General features: G+C 42.9%; 1 protein-coding gene across 4 annotated transcripts in view; it reads right to left on the bottom strand.

The window, feature by feature from the left end:
• Window positions 1-26,982, bottom strand: part of Rgn (regucalcin) — a 33,245-nt gene that overhangs the window by 3,123 nt on the left and 3,140 nt on the right. For 2 of the 4 annotated variants that reach the window (XM_045140622.1, XR_006634615.1), the window contains exons 2-5: window positions 25,853-26,031; window positions 21,948-22,130; window positions 3,941-4,156; window positions 73-204 (exon numbers count right to left, since the gene is read on the bottom strand). In XM_045140622.1, the coding sequence (XP_044996557.1) occupies window positions 73-204; window positions 3,941-4,156; window positions 21,948-22,130; window positions 25,853-26,015 (694 nt within the window). In that variant the 5' untranslated portion in view covers window positions 26,016-26,031. Of the gene's footprint in view, window positions 1-72; window positions 205-3,940; window positions 4,157-21,947; window positions 22,131-25,852; window positions 26,032-26,684; window positions 26,762-26,982 lie in introns of all 4 variants that reach the window. The other 2 variants (XM_045140623.1, XM_045140621.1) reach the window with 2 other exon arrangements.

The raw sequence follows: 26,982 nt of genomic DNA, 5'->3' as shown, positions 1-26,982 counted from the left end.
GGTATCCGTGTTTACTAGGGCCTGGACTTTTTTCAGACTGGGCAAGGATTATTCATTTTGTCCTGTGCTTACCTGTCTCAGGATCTAAGCGAATCACTCTTCCTCCATTGTAACAGGCCACCCAAAGCCTTCCCTCAACATCAATGCACATTCCATCTGGGATTTGTTCCTCTTTCTCTAGCTTGTAAACACTTCTGCGGTTGGCTGTGGTTAAAAAACAAAACCCAAACTCAACAAAACAATGGGTTACACAATGCTGAGAATTAGACAGTGAGCTCTCAACTTGATTATAAATACTGGTCACTGCATTTGTCCAGTGCCTGGCATGTGAACAAAGAACTTTTCTCACATAATTTATGAAGGATTCATTCCATTTTGTTTTGATACAAACATGTATGTTTAAGCTTTCAGAGAAGAAAAACACTTAAAAATTTTTGCAGTGCTGGGGATAGAATCCACAGTCTCATGTTTGCTAGGCAAGTGCTCTACCTCTAAGCCCCAGAAACTGGAGTTCTTTTTTATTTATTTTTATTTATTTATTTTTGGCTTTTGGAGGTAGGGTCTCACTCTATCTCAGGCTGACCTGGAATTCACTATGTAGTCTCAGGGTGGCCTCGAACTCATGGCGATCCTCCTACCTCTGCCTCCCCAGTGCTGGGATTAAAGGTGTGTGCCACCACACCCGGCACCAGTGTTCTTTTTTAAATTGATGGTTTTAAAAATTATTCTATTTATTTATTTAAGCAAGAAAGAGAGACGATAGGTACACCAGGGAGTCTAGCCACTGCAAATAAACTCCAGATGCATGCACCACCTTGTGCATCTGGCTTTATGTGGGTACTAGGGAATCAAACCTGGGTCCTTAGGCTTCACAGGCAAGTGCCTAAACCCCTAAGCCATCTCTTCAGCCCAAAAGTGATGTTTTTGTTTTTAGATAGGGTCATGCTTTGTAGCCATGGCTGGCCTGGAGCTCACTGTATAGTTCAGGTTGTCCTCAAATTCATGGTAATCCTTCTGCATCTTAAGTGCTGGAATTATAGGCTGTTAGGATTGGGATTCACAGCAGAGGATGGAGAGAGACAGCTCTGTGAGACTCAAGTTTTATTTAATATCAGTGTAGAGAGCAGTGGGGTTCAGCATGAGAGGAAAGAGAACTGCAAACCATCTAGTAGTCTTCTTGCCTTTTGGGGGAAATGGGGGCGAGGAGTTCTTGTACTGCCATGGATAGTGGGGTTTAGCACCTGCCACTCAAAGTAACTGAAGCCCACGTGATGGGGTGGGGCATTCCTTTTCTGGGTTTGGATTTTATGGCTACCTATGGGCTTCTCTGGAGTTTCTGCAGAAGCTTCATAAGCTCCCTTGGGGAAGTGAGCTTTGGTTTGACACATCCCCAAGCAGGGCCCCAGAAAGTAGCTGGGAGGAGGCCTCATTCCTCACTCAAGCCCTGGGGCAGTAAGGCAGTATGTGTCTAGTACTGAGAATACCTGCCCAGTGCACAAGAGAGGTTTCTTTTTCTTTTTCTTTCTTTTTTTTTTTGAGTTTTTGAGGTCGGGTCTCATTCTAGCCCAGGCTGACCTGGAACTCACTATGTAGTCTCAGGGTGGCCTTGAACTCACAGCAATCCTCCTACCTCTGCCTCCCAAGTGCTGGGATTAAAGGCGTGCACTACCACGCCCGGCAAAGGTTTCTTGAAATCTGATACAGGCATGAGCCACCAGCCCATTTTCAGAATTCTTTTCTTTTTAAATTTTTATTTATTTAGTTGAAAGAGAGACACACACAGAGAGAGAATATGGGTGTGCCAAAGCTTCCAGCCACTGCAAACAAACTCCAGATGCAGGTGCCACCTTGTGCTTACATGGGTCCTGGGGACTCAAACCTGGGTCCTTTGGCTTTGCAGGCAAGCACCTTAACCGCTAAGCCACCGCCCCCCAGCCCCGTTTTCAGAATTCTCAATAAAGTGTCAATAGGTAGCTCTTTGAAGCTCACTTTAACTGAAGCCCTGAAGGACTATCTCAGGTATCCTTAAGTCTGGTTAGACCTTGACCATCTTTGTTACAAAAAATGCCTACTTTGACCAGGGCCAAGTTCTATAAGGCAACTTAATGGTGCTACATGAACAATGCATGCACACGAACTGGGAAGATACATAAGTTCTTTTCTTGAACGATCAACTGCTGCAAAATCAAGAGGAGTTTGCTCCCGAAAGGAGAGTTATTCTAAAGCCCACTGGCTGGTTAAAGGAGAATCACAGTATACAATAAAAAAAGAACATCAAGGGCTGGGAAGATAGCTCAGCAGTTAAGGCACTTGCTTGCAAAGCCTAAAGACCTGGGCTCAATTTCCTTGTACCCACATAAAGCCAGATGTACAAAGTGACACACACATCTGGAGTTCATATGCAGTGGTTCGAGGTCATAGCATGTCCATTCTCTCCCTCTCTCTGTCTCTCCTTGCTTGCAAATGGAGATAGATAGATAGATAGATAGATAGATAGATAGATAGATTAAAAAATATATAAATGAACATCAAATTCAGAGAAATGGGCACGGTGGAACATGCCTTTAATCCCAGCACTCAGGAGGCAAAGGTAGGAGGACCATCATAAGTTTGAGGCCACCCTGACACTCCAAAGTGAATTCTAGGTCAGCATTGGGCTACAGTGAAACCCTACATCAAAAACCAAAAAAATGTTAGCGAAGGACTGGGGATTATGTGGTAGAGTGCATGTTTAGCATGCATGAGGTCTTGAGTTTGATTCTCCCACTGCAAAAAACAAAGTAGTGGCCGGGTGTGGTGGCGCACACCTTTAATCCCAGCACTTGTGAGGCAGAGGTACGTGGATCACTGTGGGTTCGAGGCCACCCTGAGACTACATAGTGAGTTCCAGGTCTGCCTGGACTAGTGTGAGACCCTACCTCAAAAAACCAAAATAAATTTTTTTTTAAAAAGCTAGTAGTAAGCTATAAAACTTAGGTCACTATAGCAATCAGACTGAAATACAAGACAAAAATGTTAATATGTAAAGAAAATGGGTTAGAACAGTCATTTCAAAAAGCAATACATTTTTCAAAGCAAAACATTTGTACTGGAATATTTTGTCTCTGATTAAATTTATATGGAAAGTCTTGTGACTTTTTTCAAGTCATTTTTATGATAGTTTTTGCTCTTTTGGTCTGACACCTTTCATTAAACAGTTTCATGGATGCCCTTCTAAATAATTTCTTTCCTCATAGTTTCCAACTATAACTCATTTATAGCAAATTGATGGAATTGAAACAACCTGTAGGTACTTCTTTTGCTTTTCCATTTTCAAAGGTTGTTCATTTGCCTCTGAATTCTTGTATATAGTTAATTAAAGCATAAATAAACAACAGGAACAAAATTTTCTAAATTTTTCAAAATTTTGTGCTCTTTTATCATATTTGGTTGTATATTATGTGCCTTTAGGCACCTTGTGGTAGAACAAGATCCATTTTTCAGTGAGACTGATGATAGAAATAAATACTAGACCAACCATGGACATATTGTTTTGTTTTGTAGTGCTGGGGATGAAACACAGAACCTCATGCATAAGGGACAAGTGCTCTACTACTGAACTACATCCATAACCCCCAAACCATATTTTATTTTATTTGAAGTAGGGTCTTGCTCTAGAGAGAGCTGACCATTCACTATGTAGTTTAAGGGTAGCCTGAAACTCATGGCAATCCTCCTACCTCTGCCTCCCGAGTGCTGGGATGAAAGATGTGTGCCCCCATGCCCAGCTCTAAACCATATCTTTTTAGGTTTATTGAGGGTCACAGCTTGACTGACAACTGAGTCTCTATTTGTCAAGTAAGGATGTCTTCAGGTGGGTTGAGAGAGAGGTCCCTTACTAGGCATGAGCCTATGAAAATAATATCAGCAGTATTGTGAAAAATAATCAAGAAGTGCATACATATCTGCCCTGTTTGTAGGTCATAGTCAAAAGCATCCACAGAGTAGGAGAGGCTGTCAATGTAGTAGAAGATTTTGTGGTCTAGGGACCAATCCAAACCGTTGGAGATGTCCACCTGATCAAAGTATTTCTTCACATGGTGGTCAGGAGAGAGGGAGTACAGGGACCCCTGGTGCCGCTCAAGAACTGCAGGGGCTACTTCCTCAGCCATGGTGCCTGAAGAAACCAAAGGGCATTAGCTCAGCTCCACAGCATCTGGTCCCATTCACAACCCCATCCTTTCTCCTGAGAGGTTCTTTGCAGTGTATAAATCCAGGGAATTATAATACAGGCTCAATGTGGGAGATAAACAAATGCATGCTTGTAACACAAATAAGAAGTACACAGCGCTGGGCAATTTAAAGCCAGCTTGGACTTACATAAGGGCACACTGTTTCAAATCACACACACTACTGCTACTACTACATGCCAAGGTTGTGATTTCAAACAAAAAGGGATAAACATCTAGTAACATTATTATTTATTATTTTTTTTTGCTACAGAGCACAAGTATAAAGCTTAAACAAGGCCGGGCGTGGTGGCGCACGCCTTTAATCCCAGCATTCAGGAGGCAGACATAGGAGGATGCCTTGAGTTTGAGGCCACCCTGAGGCTACATAGTGAATTCCAGGTCAGCCTGAGCTAGAGTGACACCCTACCTTGAAAAACCACAAAAGAAGGCTCTGGGGCTGGAGAGATGGCTTAGCGGTTAAGCGCTTGCCTGTGAAGCCTAAGGACCCCGGTTCGAGGCTCGGTTCCCCAGGTCCCACGTTAGCCACATGCACAAGGGGGCGCACGCGTCTGGAGTTCGTTTGCAGAGGCTGGAAGCCCTGGCGCGCCCATTCTCTCTCTCTCCCTCTATCTGTCTTTCTCTCTGTGTCTGTCGCTCTCAAATAAATAAATAAATATTTTTTTAAAAAAAGAAGGCTCTGGGTAAGATGGCAACATAGGAGCCACACCAAAACAGAAAAACATCAAAACACACTCTCCCACCAAAAAGTGAAGGTGGAAGCTGGGCGTGGTGGTGCACGCCTTTAATCACAGCACTTAATAGGCAGAGATAGGAGGGTCACTGTGAATTCAAGGCCACCCTGACACTGAGTGAATTCCAGGTCAGCCTGGGCTAGAGCAAGACCCTACCTCAAAAGCAAAACAAAAAAAGTGAAGGTGTAGCTGGGTGTGGTGGCGCACGCCTTTAATCCCAGCTTTTGGGGAGGCAGAGGTAGGAAGATCGCCGTGAGTTCAAGGCCACCCTGAGACTACATAGTGAATTCCAGGTCAACTTGAGCTAGAGTGAAACCCTACCTCGAAAAACAAAACAAAACAAAAACTAAATAGCTAAATAGAGCATTCTCAAAGGAAGAAATACGAATGGCATATAAGCATCTAAAAAAATGTTCTACGTCACTAGTCATCAGGGAAATGCAGATTAAAACTACATTGAGATTCCATCTCACTCCTGTCAGATTGGCCACCATCATGAAAACAAATGATCATAAATGTTGGCGGGGATGTGGAAAAAGAGGAACCCTTCTACACTGCTGGTGGGAATGCAATCTGGTCCAGCCATTGTGGAAATCAGTGTGGAGGTTCCTGAAACAGCTAAAGATTGATCTACCATATGACCCAGCTATAGCACTCCTAGGCATATATCCTAAGGACTCATCTCATTTCCTTAGAAGTACGTGCTCAACTATGTTTATTGCTGCTCAATTTATAATAGCTGGGAAATGGAACCAGCCTAGATGTCCCTCAACTGATGAGTGAATAATGAAGATGTGTCACATTTATACAATGGAGCTCTACTCAGTAGTAAAGAAAATTGAAGTTATGAAACTTGCAGAAAAATGGATAGATCTGGAAAGGATTATACTAAGTGAGGTAACCCAGGCCCAGAAAGCCAAGCGCCACATGTTCTCTCTCATATGTGGATCCTAGCTACAGATGACTGGGCTTCTGCGTGAGAAGGAAAATACCTAGTAGCAGAGGCCAGTAAGTTAACAAGGAGACATAAAGGGTAGAGAAAGGAAGGGAGGAGGGCACTTAATAGGTTGATATTGTATATATGTAAGTACAATGATTGAGATGGGGAGGTAATATGATGGAGAATGGAATTTCAAAGTGGAAAGTGTGTGTGGGGGAGGGAGGGAATTAACATGGGATTTTTTTTATAATCATGGAAAATGCTAATAAAAATTTAAAAAATTAAAAAAGGAAAAACAAACAAACAAAAAATAATAATTTATTGAACGCAACAGAGAAGTAGGAGAGACCCGGAACTTCTAGAGAGCACAGAAGCAGGCAGAAGTGACTCCAGCAGCAGTGCAGGCCGTGTAGCCACCAGGCTCTGCTCCAGCCACAGGAGACACTAGGTGAAGGGATTTTCTACTCACACCAGCCTCCTTGCAAACTCAGGAAACCTGAAGGAGAAGACAGCAGGAACCAGCTGAGTGGCTGATGAGGAAGAGGTTTGTGTGACACAGCCATGTAGCTCTGGTACAATTTTTTTTTGTTGTTCATTTTTTAAATTTATTTATTGGAGAGTGACAGAGAGAGAGAGAAGGAGAGAATGGGCGCGCCAGGGCTTCCAGCCTCTGCAAACGAACTCCAGACGCGTGCGCCCCCTTGTGCATCTGGCTAACGTGGGACCTGGGGAACCGAGCCTCGAACCGGGGTCCTTAGGCTTCCCAGGCAGGCGCTTAACCGCTAAGCCATCTCTCCAGCCCTCTGGTACAATTTCGGACGCTCTCCACAGCCTCCCCTACCCCAACTTCCAGCACTGCCAACCCCTGGAGACCTGGGGAAAGGAGATCAGCTACACAGCACACAGCACAGGCAATCAGGGCAGCAGACCCACTGACCCAGCCTAGCCGAGCCCACAGCGCAGGAAACAGGGACCCAAGAGAACACACTAAAGAGCTGAGACCAATCCATCCCAAAAGGTAACAGGGCCTACTTAAACCAGGTTAGTACCCACCAAAAAAGACTGGTGTATAGGCTTACATTGGAAGTGCTAATCACACCTTCTATGTCAAAGCAAGTTATGTATTAAATCTGATGGATGATCAGATTTGTCATTCTTTTTTTTTTTTTTTTTTTTTGGTATTTCGAGGTAGGGTCTCACTCTAGCCTAGGCTGACCTGGAATTCACTATGGTGTTTCAGGGTGGCCTCGAACTCACAGCTATCCTCCTACCTCTGCCTCCCAAGTGCTGGGATTAAAGGCGTGCGCCACCACGCCCGGCTTTCATTCTTTTTTTTTTTTCCAAGGTAGGGTCTCTCTCTAGCCCAGGCTGACTTGGAATTCACTATGTAGTCTCAGGATGCCCTCGAATGGATTTTTCATTCTTAAATAAGCCATTTTGGGGGTAGTCCTTTGTTGCTTCCTTATTTATAGTGTGCGTTTATCTCTTCTGTCGTTCATGGGGGCAGGGTCTCACTCAGCAACAGGTTGACCTGGAACCCTTTACAGACCATAAATCTCAGCCTCCCAGTTGACAAGACTAAGGGTGTGGAGCAACACACATCCTTAGGGACTTTGACATTGTTAGAGGATCTGTTTGCTATCCCCCCCCCTCTGCCCCTCGAGGTAGAGTCTCACTGTAGTCCAGGCTGACCTGGAATTCACTATGTAGTCTCAGGGTGGCCTCGAACTCACAGCGATCCTCCTAACTCTGCCTCCCGAGTGCTGGGATGAAAGGCATGCACCACCACGCCAGGCGATCTGTTTGTTTTAAAACCACTCTTCTGTAAGTACGCCATGCTGGTTTTGATTGAATGTGTATGTTGTTGAATTTTAGAATTTTCTTGTATTTTGCTCCACTCAGCCTACTAGAATACTTGTATAGCAGGCAAACCCAACACCTAAGGTCACTTTTGACTGAGAGTCATTTAAGAGCCACGCCTGGCACCTTAAGTTCCAACCCAGAAGATATAAAATGTCAGATGTACACATCTGAGAATACTGCAGATAATTAGAAAACACAAGCAAAGAAATCTGACCAGAAGAAAGACTGAAGAGAAACAAATTAATAAAATTAGAGATTGAAAAAGCCATTATAATAGATACCAAAGAAATTCAGAAAATCATAAGGACATACTTCAAGAATATATACTCCTCAAGTTTGAAAATCTGAAAGAAATGATTTCCTAGATTTATATGACCTACCAAATGAAAAAAAGAGATGAGATTAACCATTTAAATAGACCTATAATAAGTATGGAGATCCAAGCAGTTATAAAAAATCTCCCAGCACTTGGGAGGCAGAGGTAGGAGGATCACCGTGAGTTCGATGCCACTCTGAGACTACAAAGGGAATTCCAGGTCAGCCTGGGCTAGAGCAAGACTCTACCTTGAAAAAAAAAATCATAGCTGGGCGTGATGGCGCACGCCTTTAATCCCAGCACTCGGGAAGCAGAGGTAGGAGGATCGCTGAGAGTTTGAGGCCACCCTGAGACTACATAGTGAATTCCAGGTCAGCCTGAGCCAGAGTGAGACCCTACTTCGAAAAACCAAAAAAATTTAAAAAATCATATTATCATCTCAATAGATGTAGAAAAGGCATTTAACAAAATGCAACATCCCTTCTTGGCAAAAGTCCTACAGAGACTGGGAATAGAAGGAACATATCTTAACATAATAAAGGCTATCTATGACAAACCTACAGCCAACATAATACTAAATGGAGAAAAACTTGAAGCTTTTCCACTAAAATCAGGAATGAGACAAGGGTGTCCTCTGTCCCCACTTTTATTTAATATAGTACTGGAAGTCTTAGCCATAGCAATAAGGCAAGAGACACACATAAAAGGGATACAAATTGGAAAGGAAGAGGTCAAGTTATCATTATTTGCAGTTGATATGATTCTATAAAGGACCCTAAAGACTCTACCAGCAAACAATTAAGAGCTGATAAAAACCTATAGCCATGCAGCAGGATACAAAACAAGCACATAGAGATCAGTAGCCTTCCTATATGCTAACAGCAAACATGTGGACGATGATATCATGGAATTTCTCCCATTCACAATTACCTCAAAAAATAAGCAGGGGCTGGAGAGATGGCTTAGTGGTTAAGGCACTTGCCTGCAAAGTCAAAGGACCCAGGTTCAACTCCGCAGGACCCACGTAAGCCAGATGCACAAGGGGGCACACATCTGGAGTTTGTTTGCAGTGGCTGGAGGCCCTGGCATGCCCATTCTCTCTCTCTCTCCCTCTCTAACTGCCTATTTCTGTATCTCTCTCTCAAATAAATGAATAAAAATAAAAAAATAAATAAAGTACCTTGCAATAAACCTAACCAAGGAAGTGAAGGACCTCTACAATGTAAACTTTAAGACAGTCAAGGAAGAAATTGCAGAAGGCACTAGGAAATGGAAAGACATCACATGTTCTTAGATTAGAAGAACAAATATTGTGAAAATGTCAATTTTACTAAAAGCAATCTACATATATAATGCAATGCCCATAAAATTCCAATGACATTCATTATGGAAATAAAAAAAAATCCTAAAATTCATTTGGAAGGACAAAAGACCTCAAATAGGCAAAATAATTTTGAGCAATGAAAATGTTTGGTGGTATCACCATACCTGATTTTAAGCTATACTATCAAGCCATAGTAACGAAAACAGCACAGTATTGGCACAAAAACAGACATGTAGATCAATGGATAGACTAGATTATCCAAATGTAAATCCAGATAGCTACAGCCATCTGAGTTTTGAAAAAATGCCAAAAATATTCACTGGAGAAAAGACAGCCTTGTCAAGAAGTGGTGCTGGAAAACTGGATATCTATATACACAAGGATGAAAACAGATCCTTGTCTTTCTCCATGTACAAGAATTAAGTCCAAATGGATCAAAGACCTTAATATCAGATCTGAAACTGCTAGAGGAAAAAGAAGGGGAAACCCTTCAACATATTGGCATAGGCAATGACTTTCTGAATATAACCTCAGTTGCTCAGGAAATGAAACCACTAATCAACCACTGGGATCCCATGAAATTACAAAGCTTTTGTACAGCAAAGGACACTGTAAGAATAGAGCAAAGAGACAACCTACAGAATGGGAGAAAATCATTGCCAGCTACACATATGACAGAGGACTAATATCCAGGATATACAAAGAACTCAGAAAACTAAATAATAAGAAATCAAACAACTCAATCAAAAATGGGCTATGTACCGGGTGTGGTGGCACATGCTTTTAAAATCCCAGCACTTGGGAGGCAGAGGTAGGAGAATTGCCTTGAGTTTGAGGCCACCCTGAAGACTACACAGTGAATTCCAGGTCAGCCTGGGCTAGAATGAGACCCTACCTCGAAACCCCCTCCCCCCAAAAAAAGGGCTATGGAAAAAACCGGGTATGGTGGCACATGCCTTTAATCCCCACACTCGAAGGCAGAGGTAGGAGGATCACTGGGAGATCAAGGCTAGCCTGAGATTACAGAGTGAATTCCAGGTCAGCCTGGGCTAGATAGAGACCCTACCTCGAAAAACAAAACAAAACAAAACAAAAAAACAAACAAAAAAAAACAATAAAGAAGAAAAAAGGACTATGGAACTAGATAGAAAGTTCTCACAAGAATAAATACAGATGTCATATAAACATCTGAAAAATGTTCAACATCCTTAGCTATCAGGAAAATGCAACTTAAAACTACTTTGAGATTCCATCTCACTCCTGTCAGAATGGCTACCATTAAGAAAACAAATCATGGCTTAACAGTTAAGACACTTGCCTGCAATGCCAAAGGCCCCAGGTTCGATTCCCCAGGATCCACTTACAGATGTACAAGGTGGCGCATGTGTCTGGAGTTCTTTTGCAGCTGCCGGAGGCTCTGGCACACCCATTCTCTCCCCCTTTCTCTTTCTCTCTCTCAAATAAATAAATAAAAATAAAATATTTTAAAAAAGAAAACAAGTGATTATAAATGCTGGAGAGGATATGGAAAAAGGAACCCTTCTACACTGTTGGTGGAAGGTAACCTTTCTAAAAAATTAATTTATTAAAAATTTTTTTATTAACAAGTTCATGATTGTAAACAATATCCTATGGTAATGCCCTCCTTCCCCCCACTTTCCCCTTTAAAACTCCACTCTCAGCCGGGCACGGTGGCTCACACCTTTAATCTCAGCACTCGGGAGACAGAGGTAGGAGGATTGTAGTGAGTTTGAGGCCACCCTGAGACTCCATAGTGAATTCCAGGTCAGCCTGGGCTACAGTGAGACCATACCTCGAAAAACCAAAAAAAAAAAAAAAAAAAAAAAACCAACAAAAAACCCCCTCCATTCTCCATCATAACCCCTCTCCCTCTCAATCAGTCTCTCTTTTATTTTGATGTCATGATCTTTTCTTCCTATTATGATGGTCTTGTGTAGGTAGTATCAGGCACTATAAGGTCATGGATATCCAGGCCATTTTGTGTCTGGAGGAGCACGTTGTAAGGAGTCCTACCCTTCCTTTGGCTCTTACATTCTTTCCACCACCTCTTCCACAATGGACCCTGAGCCCTGGAAGGTGTGCTGGAAATATTGCCATGCTGAGCACTCCTCTGTCACTTCTTCCCAGCACCATGATGCCTTTTGAGTCATCCCAAGGTCATTGCCATCTGAAAAGAGAATGTTCTCTACCAAAAGTGAGAGTATCATTAATATATGAGTATGAACATTAAGAGAAGTGCTTACTGGGCAGTTTGATAAGCATAGCATATACATATAGCCAGACAGCAGCAGATGTTACACCCCTAAGGCTCCTAACTACCACTATTTTAAGTTTTCAGTATCAGGGATGTATTCTCGCCCATGGAGCAGGCCTCAAGTCCAATTAGAAGGCATCTGGTTTCCACCATGACAGATGTGCCACTATTGTACCCGTTGGCTCATTTGGCCTGGATGGCCAAATATAAGGCTTGCAGTATCCACTGATGAATATTTTCACTGGTGATTTCTCTCTCTCCCATTGAACTGCATGTAGAATGTCTTCTTCCAGCTATCTGTCAACTGGTCTACATGGAGGAGGTTATCAGCTCAGTTTCAACAGGATTTCTCAGTGGCCTTGCAGCCCAAGTATGTGGAGTTTTCAGCAATAGGGTCTTACCATCTATTCCTGGTGGGAAACCAAGGGTCTCGGAAATGTCCTGTAATGTTTTGGGGGCATCAGGGACCTCCCTGGCCAACAACTCACTGGAAGGCATCCCATCCCTGGCACTGAAAATTTTCTAGTAACAATCTATGTCTCCTGAGTGTTCCATTGTCCAAAAAAGTAGGTTTCCATATGATTTATTTATATCCTCTTAGATTTTGATTAGTCTTCCCCTCCACCTTTCCTTTACTCAATCTCTTCCCTGACCTTACTTAGACCTTTCCCCCCATTAATCTATTCTTCTACTTACATATATACAATACCATCCTATTAAATAGCCCTCCCTTCCTTTCTATTCCCTTTATAGCTCTTTTCTAGCTTATTGGCCTTTGCTACTGAGTTTTCTACCTAGGGTGGTAATCTTGTATAGCCATTGTGGAAATCAGTATGGAGGTTCCAAAAACAGCTAAAAATAGATCTACCATATGACCCAGCTATAGCACTCCTAGGCATATATCCTAAAGACTCATTACCTTAGAGATACGTGCTCAACCATGTTTATTGCCGCTCTATTCACAATAGCTGGGAAATGGAACCCGTCTAGATGTCCCTCAACTGATGAGTGGATAACAAAGATGCGGCACATTTATACAATGGGGTTCTATTCAGTGGCAAAGAAAAATGAAATTGTGAAATTTGCAGGGAAATGGATATACATTAAGTGAGGTAACCTAGACCCAGAAAGCCAAAGTCACATGCTCTCTCCCATATGTGGATCCTAATTACAAATGTTAGACTTTTATGTGAATGGGAATAAAAAATTGGTAGCAGAGGCCAGTAAGCTAGAAAAGAGTTATAAATGAGGGCGGAGAGGGGAGGACTGAAGAGGATGGTACTGTATATATTAAGTGGATGAACAGATTACTGTGGGAGGAATGGCCTAAATGAAGTCAGGGGAAGAGATTGAGTAAAGAAAGGGTGGGGTGAGGGTTAATCAAAATTCAGGATATTGTGAATAAGCCATATGGAAGCCTACTGTTTTGGATAATGGTACACCCAGAAGCCACAGACTGTTAATAGAATAATTTCAGTGCCAGGGATGGGATACCTTCCAGTGAGTTGTTGTCCAGGGCAGTCCCTGATGCCCACAAAACATTACAGGCCATTGCCAAGGCTCTTGATTTCCCATCAGAAATCTATGGTAACACCCTATTGCTGAAGGCTTCACATGCCTGGGCTGCAAGGTCACTAAGAAATCAAGCTGGGCTGAGCTAAAAACCTCCTCCCTATAGACTTGCTAATGGAAAGCTGGAAAAAAGCTGCACTGCATGCAGCCCTATGGGAGACAGAAGTCATCAACAGTGAAAACAGTGGGCACTGCCTGGCCCACATTTGGCCAACCAAGCCAAATGATGCAATAGTGGCATGTCTTTTATGGAGGAAACCAACTGCTCTCTAATTGGACTGGAGGCCTGTTCTATTGGAGGAAATACATGCCTGGTACTGAAAACCTAATCAAAAGCCTGTGGTGGGGGTCATGAGCCTTAGGAGTATAACGCCTGCTCTTGTCTGGCTAAATGCCTATATTATGCTCACCAAACTGCAGAGTAAGCACTTTTCTTTTTTTTTTTTTTTTTTTCGAGGTAGGGTCTCACTCTGGCCCAGGCTGACCTGGAATTCACTATGGAGTCTCAGGGTGGCCTCGAACTCATGGCGATCCTCCTACCTCTGCCTCCCGAGTGCTGGGATTAAAGGCGTGCGCCACCACGCCCGGCTAAGCACTTTTCTTAATGTTCATATTCATATATTAATGCTACTCTCACTTTTGGTTAGAGAATCTTCTCTTTTCAGATGGTAGTAACCACTGGGATGACTCAAAAGGCACCATAGTGCTGAGAAGAATTGATGGAGAAGTGTTCAGCACTGAAACATCTCTATCATACCTTCCAAGGCTCAGGGTCCATTGTGGAAGAAGTGGCAGAAAGAATGTAAGAGCCAAAGGAAGGGTAGGACTCCTTACAACATGCTCCTCCAGACACAAAATGGCCTGGATATCCATGACCTCACAGTGCCTGACACTACCTACACAAGACCATCATAAGAGGAGGAAAAGACAATGACATCAAAATAAAAGAGAGACTGATTGAGATGGGGAGGGGATATGATGGAGAATGGAATTTCAAAGGGGAGAGTTGGGGGGAGGGAGGGTATTACCATGGGATATTTTTTATAATCATGAAATGTTAATAAAAATTAAGAACAAATTAAAAAAGAAGAAAGTTATGTGGCTCAAGATGAGTGTGGTGGTGCATGCCTTTAATCCCAGAACTTGGGAGGCAGAGGTAGGAAGATGGCCATGAGTTTGAGGCTGCCCTGAGACTATGTCAGGAATTCTAGGTCAACCTGGGCTAGAGTGAAACCCTATCTCAGAAAGCAAAACAGCAAAAATTACTTGGCTCAAAATTCCCCAAACTTGGGGAAAAAAGCTCAACTTTTCAGTCAATTCAAGAAGTTGAACAAATACAAAACAAGATCAAAGAAATCAATCCTGAGACATAATACAATCAAACTGCTGAAAACTGAAATCCAATAAAAATGCTTGAAAGTAATGAAAGAAAAATGACACACTGTAGACATTGAAAATGAACAGTTCTCTAAATAGACATGGTAGTTTTACATGTGTATATGCTTATCAGTGGAGATTTAAAATACACAAAGTAAAATTGGCCATAACTAAAAGGAGAGATAGCTGGGCATGGAAGTACACACCTTTAATTCCAGCACTCAGGAGGCCGAGGTAAGAGGATTGCTGTGCAAGTCTGAGGCCAGCTTACAGAATGAGTTCTAGGTCAGCCTGGGATAAAGTGAGACCCTACCTCATAAAAACAAAAATAAAAATAAAAAATAAAAGGAAAGATATAAAATTAAGAATTGGGGGCCAGAGAGATTGCTCAGTGGTTAAGGAGCTTGCCAGCAAAGCCTAATGACCCAGGCTTGATTCCCCAGTACCCACATAAAGTCAGATACGCAAAGTGGCACATGCACCTGGGGTTGATTTGCAGTGGCAAGAGGCCCTGGTGTGCCCATTCTCTCTCTCTCTGATTGCAAATAAATAAATAAATAAATATTTTTTTTTAAAAAGATCTGGGCATGGTGGCACACACCTTTAATCCGAGCACTCGGGAGGTAGAGGTAGGAGGATCGCCGTGAGTTCGAGGCCACCCTGAGACTCCATAGCAAATTCCAGGTCAACGTGGGCTAGAGTGAGACCCTACCTCGAAAAACCAAAAAAAGAAAAGAAAGGAAAAGAAAATTCAGCCAGGCACCGTGGCATATGCCTTTAGTCCCAGAACTCGGGAGGCAGAGGTAGGAGGATTGTCATAAATCCAAGGCCATCCTAAGACTACAAAGTGAATTCCAGGTCAGCCTGGGCTAGAGTGAGACCCTACCTTGAAAATAAAAAAAAGAAACTTCAAAATTGGGGACTGGGAATGTAGCTCAGTTAGTAGCGTGCTTGCTTAACCTTCACAAGGCCCTGGGATAGATTCCTAGCATTACATAAATCTGGCATGGTGGCATGTGCAGCATTTGGAAAGTGGAGGCAGGAGGATGAGAAGTTCAAGGTCATCCTTAGGTATAAATGAGTTCAAGGCCAACCTGGGATACATGACACTTTGTCAAAAAAGAAAAGAGGATGAAGAGGTGACTCAGTGGTTAAAGGCATTGTTTGCAAAGCCTGATGGCCAGAATTCAATTCCCCATTACCCACATAAAGTCTGATACACAAAGTGGCATATGTGCCTGGAACTTGCTTACAGTGGCAGGAGGCTCTGGTATGCCCAAACTCTGTCTGTCTGTCTGTCTGTCTCTTCATCTCTCACATAAATAAATAAATAAGAATGAGAAAATTGGGCTCGAGAGATGGTTTAGTGGTTAAGGCACTTGCCTGAGAAGCCTAAGGCCCCATGTTCAACTCTCCAGATCCTATGTAAGCCAGATGCACAAGGTCACACATGCATACAATGTGGCACGTGCATCTGGAGTTTGCTTGCAGTGGTTGAAGTCCTTGGTTCACCAATTCCTCCTTCTCTTGCTCTCTCTCTCTCTCATAAAAAAAATACAAAAAGAAAGCCGGGTGTGGTGACACACGCCTTTAATCCCAGCACTAGGGAGGCAGAGGCAAGGAGGATCTCTGTGAGTTCAAGGCCACCCTGAGACTCCATAGTGACTTCCAGGTCAGCCTGGGCTAAAGTGAGACCCTATCTCAAACAACAACAACAACAACAAAATACAAAAAGAGAAAAATCCAGAATTATATTGGGGACTATCAACATCCTTCTTTATTTAATTTTTTAAATTTTTATTAGCATTTTCCATGATTATAAAAAAAATCCCATGGTAATTCCCTTCCTTCCCCCCCACACTTTCCCCTTTGAAATTCCATTCTCCATCACAACATCCTTCTTTCAGTGATAGATATAAGTAGACAGGCAATCAGCAAAGATATAGAAGAACTGAACAACATCAACCAAATCTTACTGATAGAAGATGCCACCTAACATTAGCAGAATACATGTTCTGCTCAGATGCTTCATCGAGGTCCAGTCACTTAGATGGACTTGGGCATTGTATAAACTCATAGGCTAGAACAGACTCTGACTATAATAAAGAAACTAGAATGCCCATCTTCTATGTCACACTCCACCTGAAAGAAGAAGAAAATGGACTACAGCCAGGCGTGGTGGTGCCTTTACTTGGGAGGCAGAGGTAGGAGGATCGCTGTTAGTTCAAGGCCACCCTGAGACTACAGAGGGAATGCCAGGTCAGCCTGGGCTAGAGTCAGATCCTACTTCAAAAAACCAAAACCAAAAAATGACTACAAATGAGAAGCCTTAAATAGCAAGCAGCACAGGAGAAAGCCTCCCTTCTTGGGGAGGATGGTCACTCAGCAGTTTCTTGCTACAGAGCAGTTAGGTTTGCTTCACGAACATTCGTTCACACTACCTACATCACAGGAAGAGATGGCAGAACATGGAAAAGTCTACTTTTCCTCCTCTCTTCTCCTTTTTCTTAAACATGTTTGCTTGCGGAGCTCAGGGTGGCCTTGAACTTGTAATCTTCCTGCCTCAGCTTCCTAAAATTATAGTCCTGTGCCACCATGCTTGGTTTCATATTTCTTTTCTTTTTCTTTTTTTTTTTTTCAAGGTAGGGTCTCACTCTAGCCTAGGCTGACCTGGAATTCACTATGGAGTCTCAGGGTGGCCTCCAACTCACGGCGATCCTCCTACATCTGCCTCCCGAGTGCTGGGATTAAAGGTATGTTCCACCACACCTGGCTGGCCATAATTCTTTTTTTTTCTTTTTGGTTTTTTCAAGGTAGGGTCTCACTCTGGTCCAGGCTGACCTGGAATTAACTCTGTCATCTCAGGGTGGCCTTGAACTCATGGCAATCCTCCTACCTCTGCCTCCCGAGTGCTGGGATTAAAGGCGTGCGCCACCACGCCCGGCCCATAATTCTTTATCTTGCAGAAATTACTGGGGCTGGAGAGATGGCTTAGCGGTTAAGCGCTTGCCTGTGAAGCCTAAGGACCCCGGTTCGAGGCTCGGTTCCCCAGGTCCCACGTTAGCCAGATGCACAAGGGGGCGCACGTGTCTGGAGTTCGTTTGCAGAGGCTGGAAGCCCTGGCGCGCCCATTCTCTCTCTCTCCCTCTATCTGTCTTTCTCTCTGTGTCTGTCGCTCTCAAATAAATAAATTTTAAAAAAAAGAAGTAAAAAAAAGAAATTACTGGCACAAGGACTCCCAGTGGATTTTCAGATTTAATCTTTCAACTTGCCCTGGGTTATCTGCGGTTGTAAAGTTCAACAAGATGGGGAACAATCTATTGCTCAGCTCTAGCCTGATTTCCATGATGACAATGAACGGGGCAGTGTGGGCAGGTGAAAATAATAGAATGGTAAATCAACTCTAGCTATTTCCAGGATATAATGGGAGGTGAGTGAGGAACATGTATGCAATCTATCTATCTTTTTTTTTTATTAAAATTTTTTATTTATTTATTTGAGAGCGACAGACACAGCGAGAAAGACAGATAGAGGGAGAGAGAGAGAATGGGCGCGCCAGGGCTTCCAGCCACTGCAAACGAACTCCAGACGCGTGCGCCCCCTTGTGCATCTGGCTAACGTGGGACCTGGGGAACCGAGCCTCGAACCGGGGTCCTTAGGCTTCACAGGCAAGCGCTTAACCGCTAAGCCATCTCTCCAGCCCTTTTTTTTGTTTTTTGAGTTAGGGTCTTGCTCTAGTCCAGACTAACCTGAAATTCACTCTATAGTCCCAAGGTGGCCTTGAACTAGGGTGATTCTTCTACCTTGGCCTCCCAAGTGTTGGGATTAAAGGTGTGCACCAACCCACCTGGCCATTATTTAATTTTATTATTTTTAATCTTTTTGTTTTATTTTATTTTATTTATGAGAGAGAGAGAGAGAGGCAGATAGAAAGAGAAAATGGCCATGTCAGGGTCTTCAGTCAGTGTAAATGAACTCCAGATGCATGCGTCACCTTGTGCATCTGGCTCATGTGGGTCCTGGGGAATTGAATCTGGGTTCTTTGGCTTTGCAAGCAAGTGCCTTAACCTCTAGGCCATTTCTCCAGCTCACTTTAGTTTTATTTATTTATTTATTTATTTATTTATTTATTTATTTATTTATTTATTTATTTATTTATTTGAGAGAGAAAGACAGATAGAGGGAGAGAGAGAGAATGGGTGCGCCAGGGCTTTCAGCCTCTGCAAACGAACTCCAGACGCGTGCGCCCCTTGTGCATCTGGCCAGCGTGGGTCCTGGGGAGCCAAGCCTCGAACCAGGATCCTTAGGCTTCACAGGCAAGCGCTTAACCGCTAAGCCATCTCTCCAGCCCAAACTTTAGTTTTTTTTTTTTTAATTTTTTAAAGATTTATTAGAGAGAGTGAGAACAAGAGAATTATTTAATTTTAAAGGACAATTAAAATTCTCTTCATGTTGTATATAAACCAAGTGTGGTGATTAATGCCTTAAATACCAGCATGAGGGAGGCAGAGGCTGAAAGACTGCAAGTTCAAGGCCAACCTGAGCTGTACAGTAAGACTTTGTCTCAAAATAACAAAAGAAAATGCCAGTTACAATGCAGCAGAGAAATGTGACAGGAGTTTAACTGGGTGATCAAAATTAACATTATCAACAAGGAGCAGATGGGACATCCTGTGCCTCCAGATTTGATACACTGGGGACAGAATATCACCTACACATCACTCCAGCCAAGAATGTAAAACATCAAGCTAATCACAAGGAAACGTCAAACAATTACAAAATAATGTTCTCTATTATAAAAAGAGGGTGAGATTATATTCTTTTTTATGGAGCCTACAATATTCAATTTATTGTGAAACCATGTTAAAACTTAAATATACCTACAACATCTCTAACATGAGATTGTATTCTTTAAAATTGGCAGTTATAAGCAGGATGTGGTGGCGCACGCCTTTAATCCCAGCACTCGGGTGGCAGAGGTAGGAGGATGGCCAAGATTTCGAGGCCACCCTCAGACTCCATAGTGAATTCCAGGTCAGCCTAAGCTAGAGTGACACTCTACCTCAAAAAACCAAAAATAGCCGGGCATGGTGGCGCACGCCTTTAATCCCAGCACTCGGGAGGCAGAGGTAGGAGGATCGCCGAGAGTTCGAGGCCACCCTGAGACTGCATAGTGAATTCCAGGTCAGCCTGAGCCAGAGTGAGACCCTACCTCGAAAAACCAAAAAAAAAAAAAAAAAAAAAAAAAACCACCAAAAATAAATAAATAAATAAATATGGCAGTTATAAAACCAAAGAAAAGGCCAGGTGTGGTGGCACACTCCTTTAATTCCAGCACTCAGGAGGCAGAGGTAGGAGGATCATTGTGAGTTCGAGGCCATCCTGAAACTACAGAGTGAATTCTGGGTCAGTCTGGGCTAGAGTGAGACCCTACCTCAAAACAACAACAAAAAGATGTTATTTGGGGCTGTAAAGATAGCTCAGTGGATAAGGCACTTGCCTGCAAAGCCTAATGACCTGGGTTCCATTCCCCAACACCCATGTAGAACCAGATGGCATATGCTTCTGGAGTTTGTTTGCAGTAATTGGAGGCCCTGGCATGCCTATTCTGTCTGTCTCTCTGCTTGAAATTAAATAAATAAAATATTTTAAGAAGATATTATCTGTCAATTGACATAACTGGAATATAGATAGTACATCTGAAAAAAATTACTGAATCAAGGGGATGAATCAAGTAGTTAAAGTATTTGCCTGCAAAGCCAAAGGACCCAGGTTTGATTCCCTAGCACCCATTTAAGCCAGATGTACAAGGTGGTGCATGCATCTGGAGTTTGTTTGCAGTAGCTGGAGGCCCTAGTATGCCCATTCTCTTTCTCTCTCTAACTGTCTCTTTCTCTATCTCTGTCAAATACGTAAGTAAACATTTAAAAAATTACTGAATTATAGTAATAAGCTTTTTCTTTTTTTTTTTTTGAGGTAGGGTGTCACTCTAGCCCAGGCTGACTTGGAATTCACCCTGTAGTCTCAGGGTGGCCTCGAACTCATAGTGATCCTCCTACCTTTGCCTCCTGAGTGTTGGGATTAAAGGTGTGTGCCACCACGCCCGGCTCAAAGGTAAGCTGTTTTTGGTGTGTGTGTGTGTTTTTTTTTTTTTTTTTTGGTTTTCGAGGTAAGGTCTCACTCTAGCCCAGGCTGACCTGGAATTCACTATGGAGTCTTAGGCTGGCTTCGAACTCACAGCAATCCTCCTACCTCTGCCTCCTGAGTGCTGGGATTAAAGGCGTGAGCCACCATGCCCGGCTAGTAAAGGTAAGCTTTTTTGAGGCAGGGTCTTACTCTAGGCTTATCTGGAACTCACTCTGTAGCCTCAAGCTGGCCTTGAATTTATAGCAATACTTCAATCTCTGCCTCCTAAGTGCTGGGATTATAGGCATGAGCTACCACACCTGGCCTAAATTGCTTTAATTGATAACTGTACTCTGTTCATGTAAGAAATATGTCATTTTTCTTGGGAAACTCACACTGAAGGATTTTAGGGATAACATAATAAATAAATGTGTTTAAATAGAGAAAGTACTAAAACAATGGGAACAAAATGTTAACAGGTAATTCTTGGCAAGGGGTATATAAATGTTCATTATTACATTGTTCTGTAATTTTTTATTACTTTGGGTATATTTATTTATTTATTTGAAAGAGACAGGCAGAGAGAAAAACAGGCAGAGAGAGAGAGAGAGAGAGAGAGAGAGAGAGAGAGGAGAGAGAGAGAGAGAATGGGCATGCCAGGTCCTTCAGCCACTGAAAACGAACTCCAGATGTGTACACCCCTTGTGCATCTGGCTAACATGAGTCCTGGGGAATCGAGCCTCGAACCTGGGGTCCTTAGGCTTCACAGGCAAGCACTTAACTGCTAAGCCATCTCTCCAGCCCCTGTTCTGTAATTTTTAAAAAAATTATCTTGATTTACTTATTTGTTTGACAGAGAAAGAGGGAGAGAGAGTGGGAGAATGGGCTCACCAGGGCCTCCAGCCCCTGCAAATGAACTCCAGACGCATGTGTCCCTTGTGCATCTGGTTAACGTGGGTCCTGGAGAATGGAACCTGGTTCCTTTACCTTGCAGGCAAATGCCTTAACCGCTAAGCAATCCCTCCAGCCCTTGATCTATAAATTTGAAATTATTTCCACTTTATGGGGGCTGGGAGTGTAGCCCAGTGGTAGCACGTTTGCCTAGTAGGTCTGGAGTTCTATTCCTAGCAACACACCCACACAGAACCCAAGACCCAAACTCAACCAGTACGGGTAAAAAAGAAATCATACCAGCAAAGTATCTCCCTGCAGGATCCACTTTCCCATCATTGAATCGATTGTTTTTCTTGTCTTTATCCACTTCGGCCAGGACAACTACTGATTGATTTTCCCAGTTCAAAGCACAGAACTTTGTTCCAATGGTGGCGACATAGCCTCCTGACTGGCGAAGGGCCACTGAGCTGACTGGGGCATCTACAGAGGCAAAAGAAAGAGTGAGAAGGTGGCAGGCACAGAGGCTGAGCAGCACACAGGGCATTATGTCACCTGGCATCTCCTAGACAGGTGCCTAGTGAGTTTTGTTTGAGACAGTGTCTGGTGATGTAACCAAGAGTGGCCACAATCTCATGTTCCTCCTTCCTTTGCTTTCTGAGTGCTGGTATTACAGGCATGTTCCATCATGTATGGCTAATATTTTTTTGTGTGTGGTAGGGTCTGGAATTCATATTAGTCTCATGCTAGCCTCGATCTCACAGTGGTCCTCCTATCTCTGCCTCCCAAGTGCTGGGATTAAAGATGTGCACCACCACCACCTGGCTTTGTTTTCTTAAGGAACTTACTTTTAGTATATTGAATTACAAAATTTTCTCAAAGTTTTTGGAAATATGCATGGTAAAAATAATACAATTGTAGAGCTGGGTGTGGTGGCGCACGCCTTTAATCCCAGCACTCGGGAGGCAGAGATAGGAGGATTACTGTGAGTTCGAGGCCAGCCTGAGACTACATAGTGAATTACAGGTCAGCCTGGATGAGAGTGAAACCCTAACTCAAAAAGCCAAAAAAGAAAGTAATAAAACACTGTCATCTATTCATTATATCACTATTATTTTATATATTTAAAAGTTATTTATTTGAGACAGAGAGAGAGAGAGAGAAAGAGAGAATGGGTGTGCCAGTCTCCAGCTCCTACAGATGAACTCCAGATGTATGAGCCACTTTGTGCGTCTGGTTTATGTGTGTCCTAGGACATGGAACTGTGGGGTACTTAAGCTTCACAGACTATTGCCTTAACTGCTAAGCTATCTCTCCAGCCCTATGTTTTATACTTTTAAATATTTTTGTTTATTTTTATTTATTTATTTGAGAGCAATAGACAGAGACACAGAGAGAGAGAGAGAGAGAGAGAGAATGGGCATGCCAGGGCCTCCAGCCACTGCAAATGAACTACAGACGTGTGCGGCCCCTTGTGCATCTGGCTAAAGTGGGTCCTGGGGAATCGAGCCTTGAACTGGGGTATTCAGGCAAGCACTTAACCACTAAGCCATCTCTCCAGCCCTATATTTTATATTTTTACACTTAGGTTTTCTGTGTGTAACACTTTTTCTATGTATAAGAAAACTTTTGCAGGCATGGTGACATATGCCTTTAATCTGAGCACTCGGGAGGCAGAGGTAGGAGTGTGTTCAAGGCCATCCTGAGACTACATAGCAAATTCCAGGTCAGGGGCTGGAGAGATGGTTTAGCAGTTAAGGCACTTGCCTACAAAGTCAAAGGACCCAGTTTTGATTCCCCAGGACCCACATAAGCCAGATGCACAAAGTGGCACATGCACCTGGAGTTTGTTTGTAGTGGCTAGAAGCCCTGGCATGCCCATTCTCTCCCTCTCCCTCTCTCTTTCTCTCTCTCTCAAATAATAAATAAAAGAAAATTCAGGTCAGCTGAGCTAGAGCGAGACCCTAACTCAAAAAAGAAAAAAAAAGAAAGGAAGGAAGGAAGGAAGGAAGGAAGGAATAAAGAGAAAGAATAAACAGCTGGGTGTGTCGTGGTGCACACCTTTAATCCCAGCACTCAGGAAGCAGAGGTAGGAGGATTACTATAAATTTGAGGCCATGCTGAGACTACATAGTGAATTCCAGGTCAGCCTGGGCTAGAGTGAGACCCTACCTTGAAAATCAAAACAAAACAAAACTTTTTAGGGCTGGAAAGATGGTTTAATAGTTAAGGCACTTGCCTATAAAGTCTAAGGACCCAGGTTCAATTCCCCAGTACTCACATAAGCCAGATGCACAATGTGGTGCATACATCTGAAGTGGCCAGAGGCCCGGATGTGCCCATTCCCTCTCTCACTCTGTGTGTGATGCACAAGGGACACATGCCCCCCTCTCTCTCTTTAATATTTTAAAATAATTAATTTATAAGCAGAAAGAAAGGGAGAATGAGAATTTAGCATTCTAGGACCTCTTGTTACTGCAAACAAATCCCAGACACATGCACATGGTTTTTCGAGGTAGGGTCTCACTCTGGCCTGGAATTCACTATGCAGTTTCAGGGTGGTCTTGAACTCACAGTGATCCTCCTACCTCTGTCTCCCAAGTGCTGGGATTAAAGGTGTGTGCCACCATGCCTGGCTGTTTTTATTTTATTATAACTATTTTTTAGTCACCAGATGTGGTGGTGCAAGGGTATATATATATGTTTGTTTGTTTTGTTTTTCAAGGTAGGGTCTCCCTCTAGTTCAAGCTGACCCAGAATTCACTATGGAGTCTCAGGGTGGTCTTGAACTCTTAGCAATCCTCCTACCTCTGCCTCCCAAGTACTGGGATTAATGGTGTACTCTACCACACCTGGCTATTTTTTTTTTTTTTTGAGGTAAGGTCTCGCTCTAGCTCAGGCTGAGTTGTATTTCACTATGTAGTCTCAGGGTGGCCTTGAACTCATGGTGAGCCTCCTACCTCTGCCTCCCTAGTGCTGGGATTAAAGGTGTGCACCACCACGTCTGGCTTAAAAAATATATATATTTATTTATTTGCAAACAGATAAGAAGAGAGACAGACAGAGAGAATGGGTGCGCCAGGGCTTCCAGTACTGCAAACTCCAGATCCATCTGCCTCTTTGTGTATCTGGCTTTACATGGGTACTGTGGAATTGAACTCAGGTCCTTAGACTTTTCAGACAAGTGCTTAACCACTAAGCAATCTCTCCAACCCTATTTTAAATTTATTTATTTATTTATTTATTTATTTATTTATTTATTTATTTATTTATTTATCAGGGGAGGGAGGGAGAGAGAGAAAAAGAAAGAGAGGGAGAGAGAATGGGTGTGCCAGGGCCTCTAGCCACTGCATTAGAACTCCAGATAAATGTTCCACTTTGTACATCTGCCTTTATGTGGGTACTGGGAAATTAAACTGAGGTTGCTAGACCTTGCAGTCAAACACTTTAACCACTGAGCCATCTCCTGCACTCTTATTTTATTTATTTAACTTTTTTTTTTTCTTTTTGGTTTTTTGAGGTAGTACAGGCTGACCTGGAATTCACTATGGAGTTTCAGGATGGCCTTGAACTCATGGTGATCCTCCTACCTCTGCCTCCCAAGTACAAGTGCTGGGATTAAAGGCGTGTGCCACCACACCTGACACAATATGTTTTAACAAGATGGACTCAGGGGCTGGAGAGATGGCTCAGGGGTTAAAATCCCTGCTTGTAAAACCTGACATCTCAAGTTCGATTCTCCAGTACCCATGTAATGCCAGATGCATAAAGTGGTGCTTATGTCTAGAGTTCCTTTGAAGTGGTAAGAGGCCCTGGCACACCCAGTCTCATTCTCTCTCTGCCTGTCTGTATTTCTCTTTTTCTCAAATAAATGAATAAATAAAAATATTTAAAACAGGGCTGGAGAGATGGCTTAGCGGTTTAGGCGCTTGTCTGCAAAGCCAAAGGACCCAGGTCTGATTCCCCAGGACCCACATAAGTCAGATGCACAAGGGGGTGCATGTGTTGGAGTTCATTTACAGTGGCTGGCGGCCCTGGTACACCTATTCTCTCTCACACACACTCTGCCTCTTTCTCCCTTTTTCAAATTACTAAAAAATAACATTTTAAAGTAAAGGACTCTGGGGAGCAACAAACAAGGTGGTGATCTATCCCCTGGGAAAAGATGGCTTCTGCAAAGCTGTGAGCTCAGCCTTCATCCTTACCCACAGTCACTTGCTGCACTTGCTTGCTGAGTGAATTCCACTGGCAAATCTTTTTTGCAGGGATGTCTACGAAGAGCAGAGAATTGGATGCTTCCTCCCACACTGGAGACTCACCACATCCACATTTCTGTGGTAAAACACACTCAATCTTGATGGAAGACATTGTCACAAGAGATCTACTGAAGGTAATGGAGATCAAGTGAAATACAATTGTGTGGAACAAATTAAGTGGAACATCTGCTTAACACCGGGGAAAAGTCCCAGTATAGACTCTAAGCATGCCTTGTTTTATGGCACTTTGCAGACATTGCAGTTTTTACAAGTTAAAGGCTTATGGCAATCCTGCATTGAGCAAGTCTGTCTGAGCCATTTTTCAACAACTCAGATAACCTTTAGCATTTCCTTAGTCGATAAAGTGTTTTTTTTTTTTTTTTTTTTGGTTTTTCGAGGTAAGAGTCTCACTCTAGCTCAGGCTGACCTGGAATTCACTATGTAGTCTCAGGGTGGCCTCGAACTCATGGCGATCCTTCTACCTCTGCCTCCCGAGGGCTGGGATTAAAGACGTGCGCCACCACGCCTGGCTGATAAAGTATTTTTTAAATTTTGAAAGTTGCAACGTTTTTGATATTTTCACACATGTATGGAAGTACTTTGATCCCACCCTCCCATTATGAAATTAAAGGATTCACATTTTTTCAACATAATGATAGAATGATAATGCATACTTCAGACACTTCTGTGTACTCTAAATGTAACTTTGACATGCAGTGGAAAGCCAAATATATATATATATATATATCTGTGTCTTGCTTTATTGTGAAATTTACTTTACCATAGTGGTCTGGAACCAAATCTGCAATCTCTCTGAGGTATGACAGTATGTGATCAGATCTGGAAAAGGTGATTGTGCTTGACCCAAATCAGAGCAGCGACAGAAGAAGCATAGGAGCAAGAAGAAAGGGATAAAATTATAGGAGATAAAATGAGGATCTTCAATCAACTTACCAGTTTTTGTCCAAGCTCTCTTGAAAAAAAAGAAAGTCACACTCTGACATCCACACCTTGGTGCTAGTGATTCTGAGAAAGCGTGCTATTCAGACAGTGCAAAGTTGTCCTTTATGCCAGTACCC

This window comes from Jaculus jaculus, chromosome X (genome assembly GCF_020740685.1).
Source record: "Jaculus jaculus isolate mJacJac1 chromosome X, mJacJac1.mat.Y.cur, whole genome shotgun sequence".
NCBI classification, from domain to species: Eukaryota; Metazoa; Chordata; class Mammalia; order Rodentia; family Dipodidae; genus Jaculus; species Jaculus jaculus.
The sequence above is the reverse complement of the archived record's forward strand: the minus strand, read 5'-3'. Positions and strand labels throughout refer to the sequence as shown.